Consider the following 27,276-nt stretch of genomic DNA (forward strand, 5'->3'; position numbering starts at 1 on the left):
AAATTTTCAAAAGCACCCAGGTCACTGACTTCTGAAAATTGTTTATATACTATATTATGCTTTGTAATCGTTTTCCCCCCAGGCTGAGTAATTCATCAATATAATATTTCCATGTGAAATTCAAATTTCAAGTTTCTTTAAAATCAAATGCATATTTTAAAAAAATCGTCAGTTATTTTATTTTCTATACAAGCATATATTTTTGGTACATTAAGACGGGATGAAACAAATAGACACACCGTAGGACTTCACATTACACCTCAGTTTTGTTCTCAAAACCCTACTGAGCACTCCACACAAAATTACTTTAGGTGTTCTGCAGGAAGGGCTAAATTTCACCCTAAATAAACAGTTGCATTTTGTTCCAGTCTTTCTTGGTGGCTTTGCACTATGGATGATCAGATTTGCTCCTGTTTTGTCAGTGAATGGCCCACAATTAAATTGTTTGAACAAATAGATCTTTCAATAATTATTTTTCATTTTCCTGTGCATGTATGTACACCTCTCAACACCCACAAACTGTCCATGTACTGGCTGACAAATATGTACCCTGGACTGCTATTACACTTTTTAAAATGATTTTTACGGAACCATGTAATATTTACATATTAGAACTGAATTATTCAGCCAATAATAAAATAGAATATAAACATGTTTTTAAAATTTCATTTTATTTTGCATTTTTGTCATTAATCTGTTGTATGTCTTTCTCTTGTATTTGAATGTGTACTAAAGAACTCCACTTCATTATGCTGCTGCCAATTGTAATTACCAGTGCCTGTTCGCCCTTGTGGGATCTGGAGCTAGTGTGAATGACCTTGATGAGAGGGGTTGTACACCATTGCACTATGCAGCTGCATCAGACACAGATGGCAAGTAAGTGTCATGTCATACGAAAGGGTGAATATTTAAAGACTTCAGAGCTGCTGTATTTTGTTTTCTTACTTTCTGTAATCATATATGCCAAATGTAATTTTTATATTTATACTATTATATTATATAATATTTATATTTATATTATGTTTATTGGTCTGTTCAGAATACAAGAAATACTTTGGTTTAAACATGTTGAGGTTTTTTGTTTTTTTTTTCCCCCTCCCCATACAGCTAGGTGTATTGTAATCTTCTGGATTTTAATGTTGAAGTCTTAATTGGCTATACACTGTGGATTAAATTCCTGCTCTGCACAAAGTAAATGTGATCTGGGTCTTGGCTGCTTATGAGACTTCCAGATAGCTATACGAGAGGAGTCATTTTTTCTAAAAATTCCGATATTTCAGCTCTAGAGGATTGGAGGCAATATGTTTTAGGTGATAGGTCCTTGACTCTCCCATTTGTTTCCTTTGCTGGATCATCAGACTTAATGCTGTAAGACCAGTCTGAGTTATCCTTATCCTGAGGTAGGCTGAATGTAAAATATTTATTTAAATACATAAACATTTTAACATTTATAGGCGAAGATTGCTTTATGACTTTTGTCTTCATTATGGTAACAGTAAAAAGGATTCTCTTGTTATAGCTGACAAGTTTGGTCAAATTTCTTGTTTTTTTATTAACGAAATGTGCTCAGAAGCTTTTTGTATTACATCAAAACTAAAAAGACTGTCATTGTTCTGGGATAGCACAAGAAGAGATGTTCTGCATAAAGCTTGCAATCTCAAGACCCAACATGTAGAAGTAACAAACAGAAAGAGAGAGGGTGATGGTAACAATGAGAGGCACATGTGATACAGAATAGCCGTGCATAACTTATTGGGCCTTTTTAAGTGTAAATAAAGAGTAGAGATACCAGTAATCACTACTGGCCATTTTAGTAGGCATTAAAGTATATATACCCCTTCCATGTAACGTCTAGGTTTTTTTGTTGTTTACGTGCTACTTCTCTGTTAGGTATGTAATCCCACTTCCTGCTGGCATTTGTTGAGGGGTATTTACTTTAATTATCACTTAAATCATTCCAAGATTCCAAGTTTCACAGTTGCTCTCAAAGACATCCGTGCCTCAGCGCCAGAGTGAGTCTTCAGCACCAGAGTGAGGTTACATTGTTTTGCCAGCTGTCTTGCAGAGGTTAGAGGATGAATTATGATAATAATATTTCAGTGCTTTGGGAAATAACTCAAAGAATGATCTCCAAAATCCCTGAAATATTAATGTTCTGATGAACAGTTGGCTCTCTGGAAGACAGACTGCCAAGTAGTAGAACCTGAGAAGCAGCTTTTTGAGTGGATGCAGCAACATGCTTAAGACCAGTTGGAAAACAAGTTCTGTCTGGCTCACATTCAGAAGGAGATTAATAATAAAAACAAATAAAACTGGAAATTAGTATTGGGCTGGAATATAAGTTCTGGAGACAATGTCAGGTAAGTAATCTATATGGAATCTCTGGAACATTTGTGTGCTTTTTCATAAAGTTTGTGCAGATGTTCCCAGAGATGACTTTCTGAAACAATGGCACTCTTCCTACCTTCTCCCCATTTATAAAAAGCATTGATTGATCACAGGATGACTGTGGGCTGCCATGAAAATGCCATGTGATGCAGCCGTGAAAAAGGCTAGGATGCATCCAGTAAGGGAAGTGTTAGTACCATTTTACAAGGCACTGGTGAGACCTCATCTGGAATACGATATGCAGTTTTGGTCTCCCATCTTTAAGAAAGATGAATTCAAGCTGGAAGAAGTGCAGAGAAGAGTTACTAAGATGATCTGAGGAATGGAAAAACATACCTTATGAGAGGAGATTCAAAGAGCTTGGCTTGTTTAGCCTAACCGAAAGAAGGCTGAGGGGAGATATGATTGCACTTTCTAAATACATAAGAGGAATAAATACCAGGGAGGAAGAGGAGTTGTTTAAGTAAAATGCCAATGTTGACCTAAGAACAAATGGATATAAACTGGCCATCAACATGTTCAGGCTTGAAATTATACAAAGGTTTCTAGCCATCAGAGGAGTGAATTTCTGGAACTGCTTTCCAAGGGGAGCAGTGGGGGCAAAAAAATCTAACTGGCTTCAAGACTGAGCTTGATAAGTTTGTGGAGGAGATGGTATGATGAAGTTACCTACAATGGCATGTAGCTGATCTACGACTGCTAGCAGCAAACATCTCCAGCAGCTGGTGATGGGACACTAGATGGGGAGGGCTCTGAGTCACTACAGAGAATTCTTTTCCAGGTGTCTGGCTGGTGGGTCTTGCCCACATGCTCAGGGTGTAACTTATCACCATAATTGGGGTTGGGAAGGAATTTTCTCCTGGGTCCAGTTGGCAGAGACTCTGGGTTTTTTTCGCTTTCCTCTGCACCATGGGGTACAGGTGACTTGCCGGTTTAAACTAGTGTAAATGGTGGATTCTCTAACTTGAAGTCTTTAGTCTTCAGTAACTCATCCATAGGCTAGGAGTCTATTACAGGAGTGAGTGGGTGAGGTTCTGTGGCCAGCAACATGCAAGAGGTGAGACTAGATGACCATGATGGTCCCTTCTGACCTTAAAGTCTGAGTCTTTGACCTTGTCTACACTAGAAATTACTTTGGTGTAACTTATGTCGCTCAGTGGTGTGAATAATCCACAACCATGAGCAACATAAGTTATACCGACGGAAGTGCCAGTGTAGACAGTGCTATGTCAGTGGGAGAGGTTCTCCTGCCAACATAACTACTGCCTCTTGTCGGAAGTGGAGTATTTAAGTGATGGGAGATTTCTCTCCCATCAGCTTAGAGCGTCTCCCCCACAAGCGCTTCAGCAGCACAGCTGCATCAGTGTAGCTGCGCTGTTGTAAGTGCTGTAGAGTAGATGTAGTCTGTCTCCAGAGTATGTTTAACAATACTTGTATTCCTGGGAATCAAACTAGCAAGCCTTAAGTCTGTATCAGATAAATTAGTTGAAAAAAATAGAGTGAGTTATAAAACAATAGGGATAAGCTTTTGTAGAGGAAAGTCATGCTTCAACCTTTTTAGAAATATTTGACAGTCATCAAGCTAGCAAATAAATGAGAGGTAGACATAATATGGACTGGAATATAAGTGCTGCCATATTAATATGGACTTAGTGCTGTATACCACATGAGGTATAGCACATGTTGTGATAGGCACATGTAGGATCCATGGATCTTGAAAGATGTGTTAGTGCACTAAATGCCCCAACAACTATGTGGGTGAACCCAGACAATCACTATGCTTTCAAATAAACTCTCACAGGAAAATGATAAAAGACAAAAACACTCTATCACCTCTGAGTGAACACTTTTTTCACAAAGCAATCACTCTATATCTGACCTATCAGCCCTCATCCTCAAAGGAAACCGGCACAACACTTTCAAAAGATAAACCTGGGAGCTTTAAATTCATTACTCTGCTAGACACTAAAAAAGTCATGGACTGAACAGACACATTGGATTTATGGCTTATTACACAATCTGTAACCCACTAACCTCCTCTTTTTATCTTATGACTGCTGAGGTATTAACAGATCATTCTGCCTTGAATGGTCCCTTACAATCGGTGCTAACTACTTTTGCTAAACAATATGCTCCTCCTTGCATTTTGCTGTCACCGTACCTTTCCCCAACCTGAAGAAGAAATTTTACTTGAGATATATCAACCTTCACGCAACAAGGCATAAGCCAACCATTGACTGTCTGGGGTTAGGAAGACACTGTCTCCCTAGGCATATTACATATGTAAATGTCTGTTGTGATGGTCTTACATGCTCCTCTACATCTTCTGGTACTGCTCTTTGTCCGTCTGAATACTGGGATACACGGACCACTGTTTGATGTAGTAAGGCATGGCAGTTTGATGATTCTATTTGTTGCATATAATAAAATTGGACTTTTTGTATTTTCAAGGCAAGTACTAGTTTACCAATTAATAAAAAGTTGAATTTTAACATTAATATGGTTCTCATTTGTCACTTCTCACAGGTGCCTGGAATACTTACTAAGAAATGATGCAAATCCAGGGATCCGAGACAAACAAGGATACAATGCAGTTCATTATTCTGCTGCCTACGGTCATCGCTTGTGTCTTGAACTGGTAAAAAAAAAAAAAAAAAAAACAAACAAAACCCTGACTTACTGTGAAATAGTTACTATCTACCTGTAGAGTTCTTCTAGGTTAGGCTGCTGGCCTAGAATTTAAGATCCAGGTTTAATTCCCTACTCTGTGCAACCTTCCACACATGTTGCACAAGTCACTGAGTCTCTCTCTGTTCCCCAACTGTCAAGTGGGGATGAAAGTACTTCTTTACTTCACAGGAGTGTTCTGAAGATAAAAACATGAAAGATTATGACACACTTGCATACTGTGGTAATGAGGACATGTAAATAACTTAGACAGAATCAAATGGTTGAAAGGATTGTTGTTCTAGATAGTGGGATAACACAGAATATTTTTTGTTTAAACTATAATTTTTCTTCTGTTAGCTAAAGTATTAAAACCACTAGTAGCCCTCTGAGATGTGTTAACTGATTTAATATGAGCTCCTATGGATTAAAAACAAGAGCATAATACGTTTTGCCTGAGAGAGATTTACTTATTTAAAGAAAAGGATCTAATTTTGAAATATTTTGATCATAATATTGCAGTGACTAGTGACGACATAATACATTTAAATAACAGCTTCACAGTAGATTTTGATCAGCACTTGGCACAAAAGTATACGATTTGACATTTGTTTTCTGTTCCATGTTTACAGTTAGTACTTATATATTAAAATTACACTTGTATTTTCAATTTTTTCAAGCCTGTTGACCTAAAAATTTTTTTAAATTTTAGATTGCAAGTGAAACTCCCCTAGATGTTGTAAGTGTGTACACTTTATCATTAAAGTATTGTATAGCAAAATGGAGCATTATGTCTCAGAATACTATTGCTTATCCTAGTGTGTCCAACTGTGTGCTTTCCAGTGAACAGGCATGCATTTTATATTAATACTACTACTTATTATTATTATTACTTCTTGTATTACCATAGCACCTACGAACCGTAGTCATGGACCAAGAACCTGTTATGCTACGTGCCATACAAACAGGAAAAAAGACGGTCCCTGCCCCAAGAGGCTTACAGTCATATATATAAAGTTTGAATTGGTTTAACCAGTTACATGATCATATTTAGAAATTGCCTAGGTCTGCTAATTGCAATTGCTTTTCAAGTAGAGTGGAATTTCAGTGGTTGGAACCATTCTTTCTAAACAAACTGATAGGTCCCTGTCTATTAATTCAGTTATCCAGATGTACTGGGTGGTGTCCAAGCATTTTGAATAGTTGGGATTCTGCTGTATTTAATTAACTGCAGTCCTGAAAAAGAATCTACGTTAATACACCAAGCAAATTTTGAATGAGCCACCACAGGAAAACACACAGGGATTTTTAAACTCATTTTATAATACTGTATGTGCCTTGATTCATCTCTTCCTTTTCATGTAAATTTGTGGCTTTTCTCTCCTCCTTCCCCTTGCTGCTGAGGATTACTTTGATTAGGCTTCCCATGTCTATTTTCTTCATTGCTTTTCCTTCTCCTTCTACTCTTCCCCTTACTTATCATATGTTCCCCACCTATCCAGTGTTCCTTATTGGATAAACTGTTTGTTTGCTTTTAGTTAAAAAAGAAAATACCTTATTTGGGAAGAATTTCTTATTTGAACATTTCAATGTGAAGCCAAATGAAACACCTGCTAGTTGGGCAGGGGAGATGCAGGAAGAGTGTTGCCTTTACAGCCCGAAGCCTTTAAAAGATTGAAATAGTCATTTATACAATAGTTGCAGGGGAAAAATACCATGTCTGTGGAATTTTTGTGCAGTTTAATCTGTAAGTGGTGAGGGATAGCAATTTCCATACTATTGTTGAAGGGTGTATTTTAAAACCTTTTTCTTGCATTTAATCTATATTTGTATTTCTGCTAGCTAATGGAAACATCAGGTACTGACATGCTGAATGATTCCGACAACAGAGCACCAATTAGTCCATTGCATTTAGCTGTAAGTATTTCATTCGCTAGTGATTGTTGGTCTACTGAATCATATAGATGTATGCACAACAGTTTTTTGACTGATGCAAGATAGTTTTGGTTCATGCCAGATGTTTATTCGCAGGTCAATATCAGTAGTTTTCAATTAGCAATATACATGCTCTCTTACATGAGTTGCATAAGATTTTGTATATCAATTGTAAATGTGCTCTTGAAGAAACACTGTCAACATCAAATCTGTTCAGTATTTTAAAAAAAAAAAAGTTAAAACTGGTTTCAAGTACTGTATCTGCTGCTGAATTCCCTTGCCAATTTTTTATTATTTAGAGCAACCTTTCCCTATTTTAAAAAATGTTTTTCTCTCCCCTGTTTGTGAAAGACACACACAAATTATCAGGAAACTGACTACACAGGGAAAACAATGAAACCAATCATATAAAAGTGCAGTGAAATGCAAAGTAAGCAAGCTTGAATTAAGTATTTTTTCCCTCTAATCATTGTTTTACTTGTAATACGAATAGGTTAAAATAATTAAAAAGTGTCCCCTTCTAAATAAGTATAAAGCAAATATTAAAAATTGATGGTGCATAGGTATGACAAACACATGTGTTTTTGATACACAGGACCAAAAGAAATTATGTGGCATCAGTAAGGTGACTGCTAAAAATTAGCAATAGAAAAAAAAAATTAGAGGGGACTAGTCCTGGAATTACATGAGGACACTGGTTTGTGACAGAGTGCTGAAACCTGACAGGTGAGTCAGCACTCCGATCTCTGTAGCCTCAATTAGTTTCCCCAGTGACGGCTAATTGAGCAATTAGCTAATCAGAAAGATTGGCTAGGGAGGTCAGAAATTAATTAGCCCTCAGCTAGTTATAAAAGCTGATAAAGGCCAGGAAGGAACTGTTACAAAGGGGGTGAGGACAGGGCTAGCTGAGTGTAGAAAGAGAGCGCTTCCAAGAGGGTGATCTCTTTTCCTCCCAGGGCCCTAGCAAAGAAGGGCTGAAAGATGTAGAGACTTAAAACTGTGGTGTTAGACTGAACTGGTGTGGGTGGAAGGCTTAGAATAAAATACAGCCTGAACACTAAAAGAAAACGGGTCTGAGCAGTTTCTGGAGTACTGAGAATGAGGACAGTGTGTTGCCCCGTTATAGGCTAGACACCCAAGGGGGTATGAAGGATCCCTGACAACTTAAATAAAAGGACTACTTGTGGTACCTTAGAGACTAACAAATTTATTTGATGCATCCGATGAAGTGAGCTGTAGCTCACGAAAGCTTATGCTCAAATAAATTTGTTAGTCTCCAAGGTGCCACAAGTACTCCTTTTCTTTTTGCGAATACAGACTAACATGGCTGCTACTCTGAAACTTAAATAAACATATTATTTATTTATGTATTTATTTATTTGTGTAATGGCTTAGACCAGCACTTGAAGTTGTTTGATTGTTCTTACAGCTGTACCATGGCATTTGACACGTTGTCATGACAGGTCTACACAGTAGATTTCCCACAATTATCCATTCTAGTCTTATTGCATCACTTTCCAAATCTTCTCCATTCTGCCAACAATGCTTCAACCACCTGGTCTGTTTTTTTGTTTTTTTCTCCTTACGGCGAATTTTCTGTATGCAGTGTGGTTGTAGCTGTGTTGGTCCCAGGATATCAGAGATACAAAGTAGGTGAAGTAATATTTTTTTATTGGACCAACTTCTATTGGTGAGACAAACAAGCTTTGGAGCCGCACACAGCTCTTCTTCAGGTCTGGAAAAAGTACTGTGAGCATCACAGCTAGATGGAACAGATAGTTTAGCATAAGTAGTTAGTGCATAGTGTAAGGCACCATTCAAGGGAGAGTGGTCCATTAACACCTCTGCAGTCATAGGACAAAAAAGTCATAGTAGGTGTTAATGGGCCACACTACCCTGAGTGGTCCCTTAAAATATGTGCTAACTACATCTGGTGATCAATCTGTTCCATCTTGCATTTAGCTGTGAGGCTCGGAGTACCTGTCCCAGACCTGAAGGAGACCTCTGTGTGGCTCTAAAGCAGGGGCGGCCAACCTGAGCCTGAGAAGGAGCCAGAATTTAACAATGTACATTGCCAAAGAGTCACAGTAATATGTCAGCAGCCCCCCATCAGCTCCTGCTCCCAGCGCCTCCCACCCACCAGCAGATCCGCTAATCAGCACCTCCCTCCCCCTCCCCGCACCTCCCGATCAGCTGTTTTGGGGCATGCAGGAGGCTGGTGGGGAGAGGAGGGCAAGGTCTTTGGCACAGCCAGGGGTTGAGTAGTGAGCACCCCCTAGCACACTGGAAAGTTGGTGCCTATAGCTCCAGCCCCGAAGTTGGTGCCTATACAAGGAGATGCATATTAACTTCTGAAGAGCCGCATGCAGCTCCGGAGCCACAGGTTGGCCACCCCTACTCTAAAGCTTGTCTCTCATCAACAGAAGTTGGTCCAATAAAACAGGAGTTCCCAAAAAGGATATGTGAGACATCTCTGGGAGATTTGTGGGAGAAATTATGTAATAGTTTATTTTATTTATTGCATTCTCATAATAGGCTATTCAGATGAAGTTTTAAAACTGAGAATTTGTTATATCAAATACAGTAATTAACTTACTTCAAGATGTACCAGTGAGAACACAGAGATGCTGACGTACAGAGCCCTTACCTCCAATCACTGACAGCATCTGTCCAGTCTAACTGAGCTTAGAACTTAATCAGGGGGTTTTTTCGGTTGTACGTGTCATACTATAACTATATTTGTACGTAACAGTGAAATATGGACAGATGGCTAAAGAAAGGTAGTGTTAAGAAGAACACACAAAGTATCAATGATGAGAAGGGTAGTGTTCATGGGCAGCTGGTAGATCTGGACAGGGGTACACGGCAGCTGGTAGATCTGAAAGGAGGAGGTACGCAAATAAGAACAGTGGGAACCTCTGCAATAAAAGTTATTACCTCACCCACCTTGTCTCAGGGAATTTCCTGTCATTCCAGTTTTAGCATGTTCTTTGAAGGAAAAAAAAGTGTTACATAAATATAAAATTGACAAAGTTTTTTTTTTAAAGAAAAAGTTGATTCTATATTACAATAAACTAACTTTTTTTGTCTTTATATAATCACTTAGACCATGATCCTGCCAGGAACTCCCCATGGGTGCAGGAGTTCATCCACTCAGAGCTTTGTGTAGAATTGGGTCCTTATTCTGTCATATGAAAATGTTCTGTGTTTTGTATAAAAGACTAAATGCAGTGGTTATGTATTAATCATCCTTTAATCTTTGCACAAGATGGTTTACAAGGCTATGGTATATAAGTCTGGAAAAGATAAAAGCTGAAAAAAACATAATATAGGATAAAGAATTGATCTGTGTATCTAATGACCTCATTCCATTGAATACACTGCATTTGAAGAAATGCTTTTTAACTTTTGTTTTTATTGCTCTACCATATTTGTATTTTAGAAAGTTGAACATTTTGCCCTATGAAAGGGCCACTGCCAACGTCAATTTTAAAAAGAGCAATTTTTGATACATCACTTCATATTTGTCCTGCCTTTAAAAAAAAAATCATTTTTTTAAAATGAGTTTTTCCTATATGCCTTCTGCCTTTAAGATCCTATGGGCATCCTGAGCACAACAACACTGAACATAGTTGTGGTCCACCTGTTTTCCCCTTTCTTTTTAAGTATACGAGTACATCTACCTCTTCAGTTTCAGCTTTGCTGCTGCTATTACAAACAAATGCCCTCTGCAGAGGGTAATGAAGAGTCTGCATGTAAGCCCCCAACTAGAGCAATGCAGAAGAGTCATGCACCTGATCTTAAAGCAGTGAAATTCACTGCACCTAAAGAGTTATCAAATACACAAAGTGAACAAGATGGAAAAATGACACATTTCTCTAATTTCTTCCAATTACTGGTAAAAATAAATGAAATAAAAATAGGTACAAATTGTTCAGTTGAAAGTATGTTTTTAACATTGGTTACAAAATGACTGATTTTTACTTAAAACAGCAGGTATTCTTCTAAATGCTTCTGTTACACACTATTTTCATAGTCTCCTTTTCTAATGTAAATGAAACACTATTGCACTGTATTAATATTCCCTTAGGCCTATCATGGTCACCATCAAGCTCTGGAAGTACTGGTGCAGTCTTTGTTGGACCTTGATGTGAGGAACAATAATGGAAGGACACCATTGGATCTTGCAGCTTTTAAGGGACATGTGGAGTGTGTGGATGTACTTATTAATCAGGGAGCATCAATCTTAGTGAAAGACTATGTTGTAAAGAGAACTCCAATACATGCTGCAGGTACGTTGTGCTGAACACAAGAGCATGGGTTTGGGGTTTATATTTCTGTGGCATTAACAGATTACATTTAAAATTATGTTCTGCACTGTGGAGGATGAGGAAGAGCATGAGATAGTGGGAGTGCCTTAGCTTAGTAAGAGAGAGAGTGCCTTAGTCAGATGTCTTCCTTGGGCTCTGGAGGAGAGTAGTACCTCTGCCATCCACAAAATCAGGGGTGGACAAACTACGCCTGGCCACGCCTCCGCGTAGGAGCTGGAGAAGGGACGTGCTGCTGCTGCTTCCGGGAGCCGCTTGAGGTAAGTGCCCCCCAGCTCGGAACCCCCTCCCACACCCTGAACTCCTCATTTCTGGACCCACCCCAGAGCCCGAACCCCCAACCAGAGCCCTCACCCCCTCCTGCACCTCAACCCCAATTTTGTGAGAATTCATTGCCCGCCATACAATTTCTATTCCTAGATGTGGCCCCTGGGTCAAAAAGTTTGCCCATACCTGCATTAAATGGATGCAGCATGCATTTCCCTCCATGCCAAACAGCTGTGCTGTCCTGGATGTGTGGGGGTGAATGACATGGTCATGGCCCTGCCTTTTGTAGGACACTGAAGTGTTGAAATATGTTGTGTAATTTACCTGTCATAATTTGTGGATAGCATCAAACAGTGTTTTGCTTTTAATTTGTATCTTGGAGAGCTCTGGCAGTTTTATGAGGAGAGAAGTTTGATACTTTTTACTCAGTGCTTCAAGGATTAATGTGACTGAACTCTTACTGAGTTTCTGAAAAAAATTAATGTTGATAGTGATTTTTAATTCTTTCTCTCCGTCTCTCACTTCTCCCTGTAGTTTCCCCCAAAGATGCATTATTAAGAGATACTTAATTATTCATTCCTTTTTTGACTTTTTGCAAGTGAACTTTACCTTTTTTTTAAGTTGGCAATGGCGTAGTAGTAAATATGTCATTTAAAATGTCTTGGTAAAAAGAGCAGTCCATTAACAATATTAGATGGCCATAAGAGAGAGAGCCACTTTTTTTTCTCCTTGAACACTAGTTTTATTCTTCAATTTGTTTTCTCCCTCCTTTCAGCTTCCATTAGCACCATTTTCAGATTTGCCAGACAGGTTGTTGCTGAGCAACATGAGGTGTATCCTACTTTTGGGGCAGAGTACAGTAGCCAGGAAGCAAACTTTACCTCTTAAGAACTCCTTTTAAATGCAGTTTCCCTAACTTTCCTCTTCTTGGCTTATCCCTCCGACTAATTGTGTAGCTGTTCGCCTACCCCTCTCGAGTGTGATCTCACTTCCCATCCCTTACAAATACACACACAAGACATTAGCATTTAAACCTGTGTGTGGTAGGTTAGACAAGGACTCACTTGCTTTAAATAAATAGTTGTGTTAATGAGTATTTATAAGGAATGAAAGTGAAGCACTATTTCTTGTTAAACTAACATAGGCATGAACTGTTCCTATAGTTATGGTTAATATTCTCATCCTTATATACATACAAAAGAAGAAAAGTTCAGTTGTTAATGACTACCTTGAAACCATCATATTCTGTTCAGTTGTAATATAGTTCTATGGATTTTGAATATTTAACTGTTAAAAACATGTTTGAGTATTGGATATAAGGTCAAAGATTTCCTGTTTTCAAATTAAGTTATAAATGCTGACCCCATTATGGCCAATGAGTGCTCATATTAATGGCTTTAGTAGAAGCTGACATCTTCAGTTTGTTAATACTGTTTGTATTTTCATACCCAAGGACAACAAACATGATATGCTGATTGTTTTTATAACATTTTACAGCTACAAATGGTCATTCAGAATGCTTGCGATTGTTGATAGGCAATGCGGAACCACAGAATGCAGTGGACATTCAAGATGGAAATGGACAGTAAGTTGAAGAAGTCCATATTCTGATTTTTCACAAGATATTGCATCCTATAATATACATTATAGCTTCTGCACCCCATAGCAAAAAAAAAAGGGTCATTTTCCATTGGTGGGGTTTTTTTTTATTTTTTTATTTTTATTTCTTTAAATGGAGGGACAACTAGGATTAATGTAGTTTGTGTCTGAGTACCACAGATGTAAATTTCACAGAATTTTGATAGTCATTCCACAGGAAACAAATTAAGATTACTCTGTTCACTAAACACTGAGAAAATAGGCCCTAGAGATGTAATTAGCTTTTTTATGTTACACTCTTAGGACTTAGCTACACTTGCAAGTTAGAGCAAATTAAAGGAGCCCCAGGCACACTGGCAAGACACGTAGAGCGCTCTGACTCAGTGACTAGAGTGCTCCTGCTACTCCACCTTGGCGAGTGGAATAACGTTTTGTGCACCCCCGCTGGAGCACCGCGGCGCCAGTGTGGACGCCCTGGTCCGTTAGTATGCTCTGATTGGCCTCCAGAAGTGTCCCACAGTGCTTGTTCTAGCCATTCTGGTCATCACTTTGAACTCTACTGCCCTGTCTTGGGGTGACCCAACCATCAGATTCGCCCTTTACAATTCTCTGGGAATTTTGAAAATCCCCTTCCTGTTTGCTCAGCCAGGCGTGGAGTGCTCTCAATGAATCTTTCCAGGTGACCATGACTCCACACACCAGGCGATCCCCAGTATGGAGCAATGGCGAGGTGCTGGACCTCATCAGTGTTTGGAGGGAGGAAGCTGTCCAGTCCCAGCTGTGTTCCAGGTGTAGGAATTACGATACCTTCGGGCAGATATCAAGGGACATGATGGAAAGGGGCCATGATCGGTACGCACTGCAGTGCAGGATTAAAGTGAAGGAGCTGCGGCATGCCTACTGCAAAGCCCGCAAGGCAAACAGCTGCTCCGGTGTTGCCCCTGTGACCTGCCGTTTCTACAAGAGCCGGACATGATACTTGGGGGCGACCCCACCTCCACTCCAGGGACCACCATGGACACTTCAGAGCCCAGCTCAACAAGGCAGGAGGAGGAGCAGCAGCAGAGCGGGAGCGAGGGTGCCGAGGTGGAGGAAGACACCCCGGAATCCCTAGATGCATGCAGCCAGGAACTGCTCTCAAGCCAGGAGGAAGGTAGCCAGTCGTGGCAGCTGGTGCTTGGGGAAGGACAAACACCAGAGGAGGTTCCCAGTAAGCGGCTTTTATTTTGGGAAGAAAGTTATTTGCTGCAGGCTCTTAGAATGAGGGGGGTTAGGGCTGCATGCATGCCTAGATGCAGAATAGAGCATTGATGTGCTCTCTCACATCGCAGTAATAGGTCTCAGTGATCTCTTCAAAAGTTTCGTCCAGAACTTGGGAAATGCGCTTGCGCAGGTTTCTCAGAAGAGCCACTGTGTTTCTTGTCCCCGGAAGGCTAACTTGTCCACGCCACTGTGCCGTGAGGGGCAAGGGGACCATTGCTGCACACAGACAAGCTGCATATGGGCCAGGGTGGAATCCGCATTGCAGTAGAAGGCCCTCCCTTGCTTCCCAGGTCACCGTCAGCAGCGAGATATCTTCCAGGACAAACTCCTGTGGAAAATGTGGGGACAGTGTTCAGTGTAGAGGCCCCCTGCTGCTGTTGGCTTTTCCCCAAGGCACAGAAATCCAGAGGACAGTACAGCCGTGAAACAATCAGTCACACTTGATCCTGTGCTTACTCACCATTTTGGGGCTCCCAAGGGTTATGTGCGCTTGCTTTGGGACAGGCAAATTATGCTATTGTGTATCCTGTGCTTGCCCTTAAGTACCGGGGAATCATTATTCTGTCTGGTGTGAACAATGGTGCCTCTGTTAAGTGTTGCATTTTGCCTTTAGAGATGCAACCTTGAGATTTCAGCCGTCCGTGGTATCACCAGCCGAAAGACTCCAAAGAATCAGAAAGAAGTCACATAGAAGCAAGGAAAACATGTTGCATAAAGTAATGCAGCATTCAAGTAATGAAAATTGAAAAGTGCAGGAGTGCAGGACAGTGAAAGGAGGATCTGCCAGCAGAATGAGGAGCGCTGGCACAAAAGCACGGTGCTCTGGCAGCAAAGCATGGATCGGCTGATAAGCATAATGGAGCGCCAGGCGGACTCAATCCAGGCGCTTGTAGCCATGCAGGCAGAGCACTACTGTTCCCGACCCCCCCCTGCAGCCCTTTTCCCAAAACTCTTTCCCTTGTGCCCCCATGTCATCTCCAACCCACCTTCCCCAACATCCGGGTTCTTACCGCCACCAGCTGCCTCCAACACCTGTAGCTTCACACCCAGCCCTGAAAAACTATGACCCTTACCCACTGCACTCCACCTCCAGCACCATGCAGTATAGCCATCCTGAAGTGCAGCACTCATTACACAGCACTCCAGACAGGAAGGCTGAGTATGATAACAGGACATATGCAAATCTGTGATTGTACTGTTCCCCACCCCACCTCCTGGCCCTTTCTGTTTCCCAAGCAGTTGTTTCTTTTCAATAAATGGGTTTTTTTGGCTTTGAAAACATTCTTTTTTATTGCATAAAGTAAGATACCTTAGCCCAGGAAAAAAAACAGGCACTGCAAGTCAGCATAGCGAACACCGATTCCTACTAACATTGGAACCACTGCACTTCACTCCCGTGCAGGGCACCAGACATTACTGGTGGCTTTCAGCTTCAAATTGCTCCCTCAAGGAATCCCTAATCCTTGCAGCCCCGCGCTGGGCCCCTCTAATAGCCCTGCTCTCTGGCTGTTCAAATTCAGCCTCCAGGTGTTGAACCTCCGAGTTCCATGCCTGAGTGAATCGTTCACCCTTCCCTTCACAAATGTTATGGAGGGTACAACACGCAGATATAGCTGTGGGGATGCTGTAAGGTCCAGCTTCCCATACAGAGAGCGCCAGTGGCCCTTTAAACGGCCAAAAGCACACTCCACAGTCATTCTGCACCGACTCAGCCTGTTGTTGAACTGCTCCTTGCTGCTGTCAAGGCTCCCTGTGTTTGGTTTCATGAGCCATGGCATTAAAGGGTAAGCAGGGTCTTCAAGGATCACAATGGGCTTTTCAACTTCCCCTATGGTGATCTTCTGGTCTGGGGAAAAATGTCCCGGCTTGCAGCTTCCTGAACAGGCCAGTGTTCCGAAAGATGCATGCATCATGCACCTTTCCGGGCCAGCCTGTGTCAATGTCAATGAAACGCCCATGGTGATCCACAAGTGTCTGGAGAACCATAGAGAAATACCGCTTCCGATTAACATACTCGGAGACTAGGTGAGCTGGTGCCAAAATTGGAATGTGTGTGCCATCTATCGCCCCTCCGCAGTTAGGGAAACCCATTTGTGCAAAGCCATCCACAATGTCACGCACGTTACCCGGAGTCAAGGTTCTTCCAAACAGGATGCAATTAATGGCCCTGCAAACTTGCATCAACACGATTCCAACGGTCGACTTTCCCACTCCAAATTGGTTAGCGACCGATCAGTAGCTGTCTGGAGTTGCCAGCTTCCAGAATGCAATAGCCACCTGCTTCTCCACAGTCAGGGCAGCTCTCAATCTCATCTCCTTGCGCCGCAGGGCGGGGGCAATCTGCTCACACAGTCCCAGGAAAGTGGCTTTTCTCATCCGAAAGTTCTGCAGCCACTGCTCGTCATCCCAGACTCGCACAACAATGTGATCCCACCACTCAGTGCTTGTTTCCCGAGCCCAAAAGCAGTGTTCCGTGGTGTTGAGCATGTCCGTGAATACCACAGGCAAACTCGTGTCATATGGGTTACTCTAATGGATATCGTCGGTGCCCTCACTGTCACTTTGGATCATAAGGAATAACTCCACTGCCAAACGTGACGAGACTCGTCAGCATACTCTTCAGCAGTTCAGGCTCCATTCCCGCAGATTGAAAGAGAAGACAGCGCGCGCAGTGCAAAAAAATTGAAAGATGGCGCCACATGTGGATGGAAGCACAGGGATTGCTGAGATGCAAACCGATGCATCGTGGGGCGTTGGGACAGGACCAGAATGCCCTGCACTCCCTACCCCTTCCCACAAGCCACAGTGCCAGAATGGGAAGAGGTGCTCTGTGGGATAGCTGCCCATAATGCACCGCTCCCAATGCCGCTGCAAGTGCCACAAATGTGGCCATACCAGTGCACTTGTTCCTGTCATTGTGGACAGACTGCAGCGCTTTCCCTACTGCGCTCTCCAAAGGCGGGTTTAACTCAAAGCGCTCTACGTCTGCAAGTGTATCCATGCCCTTAGAAATAAGTTTACCTTCTTATGTCTAAACAAAATATCAGTGCTGCTTTTGTGATTAGTTTACAAAGTGCTATTCATTAATGGATCAGTTGTTGAAGAGCTTTCTCTAGGAGGACAAAAGTTGTTTCTGGAGTTTTAAGTATTTTAGCTGACCACTAGACTATTAAAGTGTAACCTGCATGGAAACTCTTTTCTCTCACTGTTCAGGACTCCTCTGATGCTGTCTGTTCTCAATGGGCACACAGATTGCGTTTATTCGTTGCTTAACAAAGGAGCAAACGTAGATGCCAAAGATAAATGGGGAAGAACTGCATTGCATAGAGGGGTAAGAAAATATTTCCCTTTTGTCATTTCCAAAAAAGTGTATCAATTTTAAATACAAATTGAGAATGTCTGCAGTTTTGTATCATTGCTGAATTTATTATTCTTTTTTTAATTCCACTGACATTAGTGTTCCACTGTTCTTGGTTGATCTTCTCTTTTATTGCATTTGAGTGGTTAGATGTTTGCCTTTTTGCATTTCACCTTCAGTGTTGTTTGTACCTTTTGATTCACTTCCACTTGCAGAAGCACATTAGCTAGAAAATTCAAAGGTATCTTTTTTGTTGCGGGGGGGGAGGTGGAGGTAGGGGAGAGTATTGGAGGGAGGAAGAAAATAATTCCTTTTTTTGTGTTTCTATGTGTTTTTTTGTGTTTTCTATGCCACATGTTTCTTTAAAGTCCATGCCAGATACTGCAATTAAGGAGGCCCTGGGGATTAGCATCTCACTTTAGGCCATCGCAAAAGGAAAACATACCCTATCACTAAGCTAATAATTACTGAATTTTTCTTTGCAGAGCCCACTTACTGAAGTAAGAATGACTGGGCTTATTTTGTAGTTGCCTGCTCTCAATATTATATGTTAAGGCAGTAACAGAATTTTTTTTCTTCAGTTGCACGTCTATGTGTGCACATGCATATTGTATCTTTCTTTTCCAGGCAGTTACAGGGCATGAGGAGTGCGTGGAAGCATTGCTTCAACATGGTGCTAAGTCCTTGCTACGAGACTGCCGAGGGCGAACACCTATACACTTATCAGCTGCATGTGGGCATATTGGTGTTCTAGGAGCTCTCTTGCAGTCAGCAACATCTGTGGATGCAGTACCTGCCATAGCAGACAATCATGGATATACATCACTGCACTGGGCCTGTTATAATGGTAAGTACAATGGTAAAGTGGTCTTAAATTCAAAGCTTTCGGGGCAGAAATCTATATGTAGGTGTAGATCCTAGCTCAGTGAAGCCCCAATATTGATAAGAGCATCTAAGCAATACCATAATATAAATATTAATAATAAAAAGTGTGAAACAGATGGTGCACTATTCATAAAGCAAACTAAAGACACTGGAGTCTTTTATTGTCATTAATTCTGAAAAGTGAATAAGCTTTCTGGGCGGATTTGTTGCATTTATTTTACCATTCATTCCAAAGCAGTGTACTTAGCACTTTCTTGCAAGAGAGATGGACTTTTTCTCTCTAGTGCTTCAAACATTCTCTGTCTTGCAAACTTAAGCACAATTGGAAGTAAGAAGACAGAACTCTTACAAAGCTAGCACATATAAGGTAACCGAGGAGCAAACAGATCAAGGGGAAAAGTTCAGAAACAAAATAGAACCAATTTACAAGCTGGGCTTTATAAGGTTTAGAATCTGTCTAGCTGTTAAGCAGATACAGGGCATGTTTAATCATACAGTATCCTGTTCTTTTATTCATATTATCTTGGGGGGAAAGGTATGTATCATTCACAAAAACACAAATCATTACATACCCAGATTTCAGATGTGCAAAATAGGTAACTGGACACAAATGCATGATTTGTGTGTATATCAAAAAAATTTGATCAAAGTATATCTCTTAATATTTACATCACTCCTATGCATCCATCCACAGTCGAACCTCAGAGTAACGAACGTTTCTGGTATGGAGGTTGTTTATAACTGAACAAAACATTTTGGTGGTTCTTTCAAAAGTTTACAGCTAAACATAGACTTAATACAGCATTGAAACTTTACTATGCAGAAGAAAGTGCTGCCTTTAACCGTCTTAATTTAAATGAAACAAGCACAGAAACAGTTTCCTTACCTTGTCAAATCCTTTTTTAAACATTCCCTTTACAGTTTTAGTAGTTTACGTTTAACACAGTACTGTATTGTATTTGCATTTTTTGTTTGGTTTTTTTGTCTCTGCTGCTGCCTGTTTGCAAATTTCCAGTTCCAAAGGAGGTGTGTGATTCACTGATCAGTTCGTAACTCTGGTGTTTGTAACTCTGAGGTACTATTGTACTAACTGTGACAAATCTTCATTATAGGAAAGGCTCTCAACTCTTGTGAATCACTGAATATATACCATTCTATTGACAAATATTTGAGTCTGTTTCTAAATATGAAACAGAACCCTTCAGCCTGTATTTAATGGGAGCAGGGTCAAGCCATTAGTTGAATAATTTTTAAATAAATTGAATGTATTTTTGTATATTAACTCTAATATGATATACTGTCTCTGTGCTCATTTGTGTTTTAATATGTACTTTTTAAAAAGTAGTGAAAATGTGGGTAGGATAGCACTGTTGAAGCAGAAATCGTCCCACTTATCCCAAGAAATTATTTTAATTAGGAAGTAGTTTAATCAGAATAAAATAATTCCGCATTAACTCATCTTGAAGTATTTCACTGATATCATAAGATCCTTCTGCCTCAGATCAAACCACATGTACAAGTATTTGAAGAACAAAAGGCATCAGGAAGGGTCATAGCATTTCCCCTTCCTTTTGCTTGCTGCTTCAGTACATTCTGGAGGGTCAGAGGTTCGTTCAGAGCTTTTGCTTAATGACACAGCCACAACCTAATAATCTTCACAGGTAATTAAGGTTCTCATTTACTTCATTTTCTGCCTTTCTCCAAACTGTTAATTAGAGAAGTAAGAGCTTAAAGCTCATTTTCTAATTAGTGCTAAGGGAATAGAGAAACAGCTTATACTTCTAGGCAAAGTTACAGACTATATCTCTAAGACTAATTTTACTGAATAGAGTAAGAATAAACTAAAAGTACTAGATTTCCAAAATGGCATTGTGCAAAACTAAATTATGAATGGTTGATGAGTAAGGCTACGCTTTAGTCATGGGTGTTTTTAGTAAAAGTCTCTGCCAGTAAACAAAAAGTCACAGCCCATGACCTGTCCATGGCTTTTACAATATAGCCCTCACTGAAACTTGGGGAGGGTTGCCTGGGGGTGGGCGGGGGGCGGCCCAGGACCCCCGCTCTGCCCGCCCACCCCCCAGCAGGAGCAGAAGAGTTTGCGTGTGGGAGGGGGCAGGGCGTTGGGGCACAGGATGGGGTGAGGCAGGTTCTGGGAGGCGCTTACCTGGAGCGCTCCCCAGAAGTGGCGACATCCCCCTTGCTCAGCCCCTAGGCGGAAGTGTGTCCAGATCCCGGGCCAGGCACACCAGCAGGCTACAGAAGCCATGGAGGTCACGGAGTCCGTGACCTCTGTGACAAACTCACAGCCTTATTGATGAGTGATCCACTCTGAATTTGACCACAGTGTCTCAGTGCGACAGAAAAATTGGATGTTTTCATTCCATAACCATCTAGCCTTTAGTTTCATGTCAAACTACTGTGAGATGCGAACATATATGCAATCTCTAGCTAGAGCTACTTCCTACAAAAAATAAAATTAAAGTACTATGCATTGTTTAGATTTCATGTGTATAAGTTTGTCTAATTTAAAAAAATCAAATTAGTCAACATTTAAGTTTTAGAGAGAAGGAAGACTACCTTTCATTTCTGCATAGTCTGTTTTACATCTGTTCATGATGTATGCAGTCTCGTTATCTGTATCTTGAAAAATAAAAACATTTAGCGTTCTAAACTGCAGTTTCTTTAAAATTGTAAAAATTGCAGAGACTGTGAAAATTCTAAAAAATTAGTTAAAATCGGTCTTACTAGGCAAATCTTTTACTAAAAATATCAAATAAAATAAATCCAAGGAGTTTTATGCGGAGGAGTTTAGGTAGGATTACTAGCCCTGAGACTGTTTTTTGTCAAGCTGTTGAAGCAAGAAGTAATAAATACATTTTCCTTGGTGTATTTTGCAAGGGTGCATTGGAGTTGAATTTTGACTGACTACTATGTATCTGTGCTCTTACTTCTGTGGGAGCTTAGTCCCTGAAAAAAAGAGGTGACAACAGCAATGGAAACAGATGAAATGGGTTGAGTTAAATCTGCTTCTTCAGGGTTGGCATTTGGGTTAGAATGTGAGCTTTGATCTTGTTCAAACAGATTGCAGAGTTCACCACAATAGCTTTCTTAGTATATACAGCCTGCTGCGTACTAATATGTGATAGACAATAAGCAAATTAAACATGTTTGGTTGTAAGATTTCAAAGATGGTTGTTTTAATGTGTGGTTAAGTAATGGATCTGATGATGATTTGGGGACAAGTGTAAGCATATTTTTTGTTTTGGCCAATGAGTAATGTGGACTAGATTTTATATATCTTTCTTTTTGTCTTTGCCAGTGATAATGATATCCTGGAAAGGATCCTTGAACATGCAGGACTAAACTCTAGAAACACAATGCTGTGGCATCCAAGATTGGCGTCTTTATTTAGAATCTTTAAAAACTTGCTTTTTATGGTGCAGTAATTGACAAACATTGGTTTAAAATATCTTTGACGCAGGAAACGAGCCAAGGAACAAAATATCATTCTACAAATTGAGGCAGATCCTCAAAATATTTAATGTTTTCCTTTGCTTTCGTTATGTGATTGGAAAGCTCTGATTAACAGTAAATAGGAAGATGAAAATTGCAGTTGTGCTTGAGTGGAGAAAACTAAGCTGTTAGGTGTAGCCCTTATCTATAGTTACAGGTTATTTTAAATAATTACCCACTCCAATCTGAGGGTTTATACCCAGTCTGTGAGGGTTCAGCTCCAAAATCAAGTACAATGGAGAGGTTATCAATAGAAGGGGGGCCATGGAGCACAATAGGGACAACAAAGTCTCTTTTTGTAACACTTACTTTTTATTGGCCAACCAAACAGTATACACACAGCAGTCCGGTAAAGGAGAGCGAGAACAATACGAAACATCTAGCATTTGCTTTACTTACACCATCCGTTGTGGAAAAACCCAAAGAGTCAGTCATCATCCTCATTGTCATCATTCTCAGCAGCATTAGCAGCAGCAGCGGTGGTGGTCATCCTGGGATCTCCTCAAGCATGCAGGGCCTGATACATCTTTTATAATGTTTCGCTGACACCCACTTGGTTCAAATGTATTGAAGAAGGCTTAAACCCCTTTTACTTATTTGAACTTCCACATCCCACTACCTTTGGCATGACCCAGTTTCCTTAGGCTAACTTGTTAGTTCCCCTTATACTTGTTAACATGTACATCTCTCAGTTACCATACTGGTGGTTAGGACAATGCTGATGCTTTGTTTGCAAAATCCCCCAAATACTCTATGCGGCTTTAACTGATACATTGCCACATATTTCCTAAATTTCAGCAGCTGACTGTTTCGTCTTATGATATAGAGTCAGTCATTGGCTGACACGAGTAACTAACCAGTCTTCAGGCCTGAGGCCTTGTTTGGCTAAGGTATATATTTTACAAGCCTAAGGCTGTAGGCCTGTGTTACAACATTAATTCATTCTTACATTTCACCTCTGTAATCTAAATATGCATGATATCATTTATTCTTGGCTAATTGGTATTTGTCTGAAGAATCAGTGAGAGAATTTCCAGTATGACACATAGAGGCTTATCAGCATTGTCATCCATATCAGTTTCAGTGGCATTATTTATGGCCAAACTCCAGGAAAAATTCCACTAGGATGATGTCCCTTTCAGAGAGAGATGAAACACTGCAATCTAAAGTTTTTTTTCAGTTGGGTAAGGATGCAGGAGAGACCCTTGTCCCTCCAACATATGAGCAGACAGTTCAGGAGAGAAGAAAATTATCAAAATCAAGAAGCAGATGTTTTCTTGCTGCCTTTATATAGAAGGAGCTTACACCTAAGAGAGGACTGTAAATGTTTGAATAAATATCACTGTGTATGCAAGGAATATATACTGGGATAATTAATTACAGTGAATAATATAGAAGCAAGAACATATTTGCTTTGTAATTTTACAGTTTAAATTATTTTAAAGTTTGGGTCATGATTCCTTTCAGCCCATGTTGTGGACGTACTCAATTTGTGACTCCACGTTATTCAGCAGTTCAGTGGGGAAAAAAAGCAAACCCCAAAAAACATTTGTTTCCACTAGAGAAAGGAGTACAACAGAAGAAAATCTTCCAACTGGACTAAGTAGTTAGTCTGTTGAATTAACTGTAAAGCTACCATATTATAAGAGCTAAGTTAGCTAAACATTCTTCATGTGCCCCAGACAATGCATCATGACTTCAAAGTTCATAAATTTCTTCAGTACTGGGCCTAATATTCTGATTGTACTTGTGGCTTCCAGATTCCTAAAAATGCACTGTGTTTTTGTTCATCCCCAGATACAGCCATATCTAAAGTAATTCAAGTGTGCATTTGAGACTTTCAAATGAAATGTCATTTAATTTACCTTGGTTGTTTTTGTTTTTAATATCTGATTTTAAAACTTTTAGGTCATGACAGCTGTGTAGAGCTTCTTTTGGAACAGGAAGTTTTCCAGAAAATGGAAGGAAATTCTTTCAGCCCATTGCATTGTGCTGTGTAAGGAAGTCCAAGATTACTGTAACTGATTTCATTATAATATTTAATAAAAGCACAATCATTCTCTAAGTAACAGCCTGTTTAATTTTTTAATAGGATAAATGACAATGAAGGTGCTGCAGAAATGTTAATTGATACGTTGGGTGCTGGCATTGTAAATTCAACAGATGCAAAAGGAAGGTAGGAATATAACTGCACTTAGAAACAGTGCACTACAAACAGTAATCTCCTTGTTTTTGTGTCACAGCTTTAATGTTTTTTAAACTTATTTGGCATATTCGTCTTCTTTTCTATTTAAAGACTTTTTTTGTTATATACTAAAAATGTTGTTGGGGATTTTTAAAAACCTTGTATTGTGTTGTTAGAGCCGAATTGATTTTTAATTTTGTAGGAGAGCTTGGGCATTTTTATAATTGCATAAACATTTGTGCAATATAAATCTTTATGCCCATTAACTATATTGTCCATTTTATTTTTCTAAGTCATCCTTGTCCATATTATGGACTTACTGGTTGCTAAATATTCATTTTAAATTTGAGGCCAATTATTTTTAAAAACAGAAAAATGATCTTCTAATGGCAACTGTGACCACTCTACCAGTAACGACATCAGTGTATTTTTATGGTAGTGACTGCCCACACTGGTACAATTGCAGGATCACAGTCAAAGTTTGCACCTGTGAATAAAACATTATGTATGTTTCCTGGATGTAAGCCCATTTCCTCTTGATTTCTTTTAGAACCCCCCTTCATGCAGCAGCTTTTACAGATCATGTGGAGTGTTTACAGCTTCTACTCAGTCATAATGCTCAAGTAAATGCTGTAGATTCTTCTGGAAAGACTCCTCTAATGATGGCTGCAGAAAATGGGCAAACTAACACCGTTGGTAAAGAGAGAGCTTAAATATCTTCTACTTTAACTTTTAATAATGTACAGTAATATTATACTATAGATATTGTTACTTTAAAATTACCATATGTTATGCATTCACACATTTATTAGAAGTATATTATTTTAGGTTTTAATCTTCATTTTATAAAGTGGAAAATTGATAATTCCTTTAGGAACACACTATTTAGTTAATGCAAACTTTTATTTCCTTCAGAGGTGCTGGTTAGCAGTGCTAAGGCTGATCTGACCTTGCAAGATAGCAGTAAAAACACAGCACTCCATTTGGCTTGCAGCAAGGTGGGTGTCAGTTTCTATTTGAGCCCTTTTTTGCATGTTAATGAGAAACTATTTTTCAAGATATGATCTTTGTCAAACTCTGTAAAATCTCCAGAAACTACTTCAAAAAGACATACAAAACAATTTCTTCAATGAGTGTTATCTGACAAACATGTTTCCTGTATATTTAGGGTCATGAAACTAGTGCCTTGTTAATACTGGAGAAGATTACGGATAGAAACCTCATCAATGCCACCAATGCAGCCTTGCAAACGTATGTATGGCCACTGAACAATATTTTACAGTCAGATTTTCAATATATTTCTGCTGTTAGTAAAACTAATAATTATATAAACAATTTTAAGTGTTCAGGTTTCCATCTGAATAAGAGAGAGAATATTGGAAAAATCTTATGCCATCATGGCTCAAGGAATTCTACTAGGAATGACAACAATCTTATGAGATGATCTAGAGGATAGTAGTCTTGTGTGTTGATTCTTTATAAGCACTATTCAGCTTTTTCTATTAAAAATTAAATAGTAGTTAATTCCAATGATCGTTACAAATACCTAATTTGCTGTTTTAAAAAAAAGGAGGGTGACTTAACTAATTATAAAAATACTAGCTGGAGAATACTTTTTGTTTACCTTTATTAAAACAATGTGACAATATGGTGTTTTCTAGCTAACATTATGTCTAAAAACTTTTATCTCAGAACTCTATTTTTTGAGCCTGGTTATCGGGAAATTCAAAATTTAAGAATCATTTCATTCTATAAAGCTGTGAAATGTATTTGGAACTGGGATGGAGGATTTTAATAACTGATTCCTCTGGGTTTTTTCTCTTAAGTGATATTGGCAGCTTAGAACATGGATTTCTAAAATCTTTTAATTAGGCCTTAAATTTTTATGTTTTCTTCTGATTGTTATCAGGGTTGCTAAATGACTCTTGGGTGTTTTAGCATTTAGCAACCCTGTCATGTGTTCCTGCTCCTCTGTTGGAATCTCTCTCATCCAATTGTTGCTCAGTGGATTTCCTTACAGTATCACCTTCTGTCAATTAGGGGCTGCTTTGATTTGGGACTTAGACAGGTAGGCTGCTGTTCTTTGCTGCTCACCATGCTGGATCTTAAGCAGCATGGAACACACTAAGCAAGAAGAAGAGTGAAGATGAGGTGATGGCTGGTTGCCCTGGTGCTTGGCTAATGAGAGGCAGAAAGAGGTGGAGAAAAAACAAACTGGGAGACAAAAGGGGGAACAAAATAAGATAAAGAGAATGGGGGCACACTAAGGAGGATGGGGACAGTCTCTTCTAACTTCTTCCAAACAACCTGAATCAACCATACGGCTCATGTGCCTCTCCAGGGGAAAATCAATGACCTTTTTCTCACTGGCAAGAAGTGTCATGCACTTAGCTGCACAAAACTTGAGTAATTTTAATGTTTAAAATATTTTACTGGTATGGAAGCTTATTTTACAATCAGTTACACTGAGTTCCTAAACCAAGTGCATCACATCTTGCTAAAAAACATTACATAATTTGTGATGCACTTGGTTTAGGAACTCAATCCAGTAGGCCCAAATTATAAATAACTTTTTCAAATGGATTTCAGTTTATTCATGGTGTGAAATGCTTCTTACTTCTTGAACTTTAATATCTTGAGCTACAGACAATGGGTGCAATTCTTTTTCATGTAGTGTCCCTGTGGATGCTTCTCTTCAGGTGCACATATGCGCCTTGAGCCCTTGATCGGAGATTTTCAGTTAGCAGTGACCATTCAGCCTACACATGTTGCCTATGGCTCCTTGTTCTGGATACCAAGGCTGTATAGGGATGTGCTGGCAAACTGCCCTCAGTTCCTTCTCATCTGGGAGGCAGTGACCATGAGTTGGTTGAGTTCAGGATCCTGAC

At 39.8% G+C, this 27,276-nt stretch overlaps 1 protein-coding gene across 8 annotated transcripts in view; it reads left to right on the forward strand.

The window, feature by feature from the left end:
- Window positions 1–27,276, forward strand: part of ANKRD28 (ankyrin repeat domain 28) — a 227,276-nt gene that overhangs the window by 173,961 nt on the left and 26,039 nt on the right. For all 8 annotated transcript variants that reach the window (XM_073333566.2, XM_078851764.1, XM_073333567.2 and 5 more), the window contains 13 exons: window positions 736–876; window positions 4,915–5,026; window positions 5,768–5,794; window positions 6,898–6,972; window positions 11,081–11,282; window positions 13,083–13,170; window positions 17,661–17,778; window positions 18,433–18,652; window positions 24,112–24,199; window positions 24,296–24,379; window positions 24,939–25,084; window positions 25,304–25,386; window positions 25,557–25,639. In XM_073333566.2, the coding sequence (XP_073189667.1) occupies window positions 736–876; window positions 4,915–5,026; window positions 5,768–5,794; window positions 6,898–6,972; window positions 11,081–11,282; window positions 13,083–13,170; window positions 17,661–17,778; window positions 18,433–18,652; window positions 24,112–24,199; window positions 24,296–24,379; window positions 24,939–25,084; window positions 25,304–25,386; window positions 25,557–25,639 (1,467 nt within the window). The remainder of the gene's footprint in view (window positions 1–735; window positions 877–4,914; window positions 5,027–5,767; window positions 5,795–6,897; window positions 6,973–11,080; window positions 11,283–13,082; window positions 13,171–17,660; window positions 17,779–18,432; window positions 18,653–24,111; window positions 24,200–24,295; window positions 24,380–24,938; window positions 25,085–25,303; window positions 25,387–25,556; window positions 25,640–27,276) is intronic.

This window comes from Lepidochelys kempii, chromosome 2 (genome assembly GCF_965140285.1).
Source record: "Lepidochelys kempii isolate rLepKem1 chromosome 2, rLepKem1.hap1, whole genome shotgun sequence".
Lineage (NCBI taxonomy): Eukaryota > Metazoa > Chordata > Testudines > Cheloniidae > Lepidochelys > Lepidochelys kempii.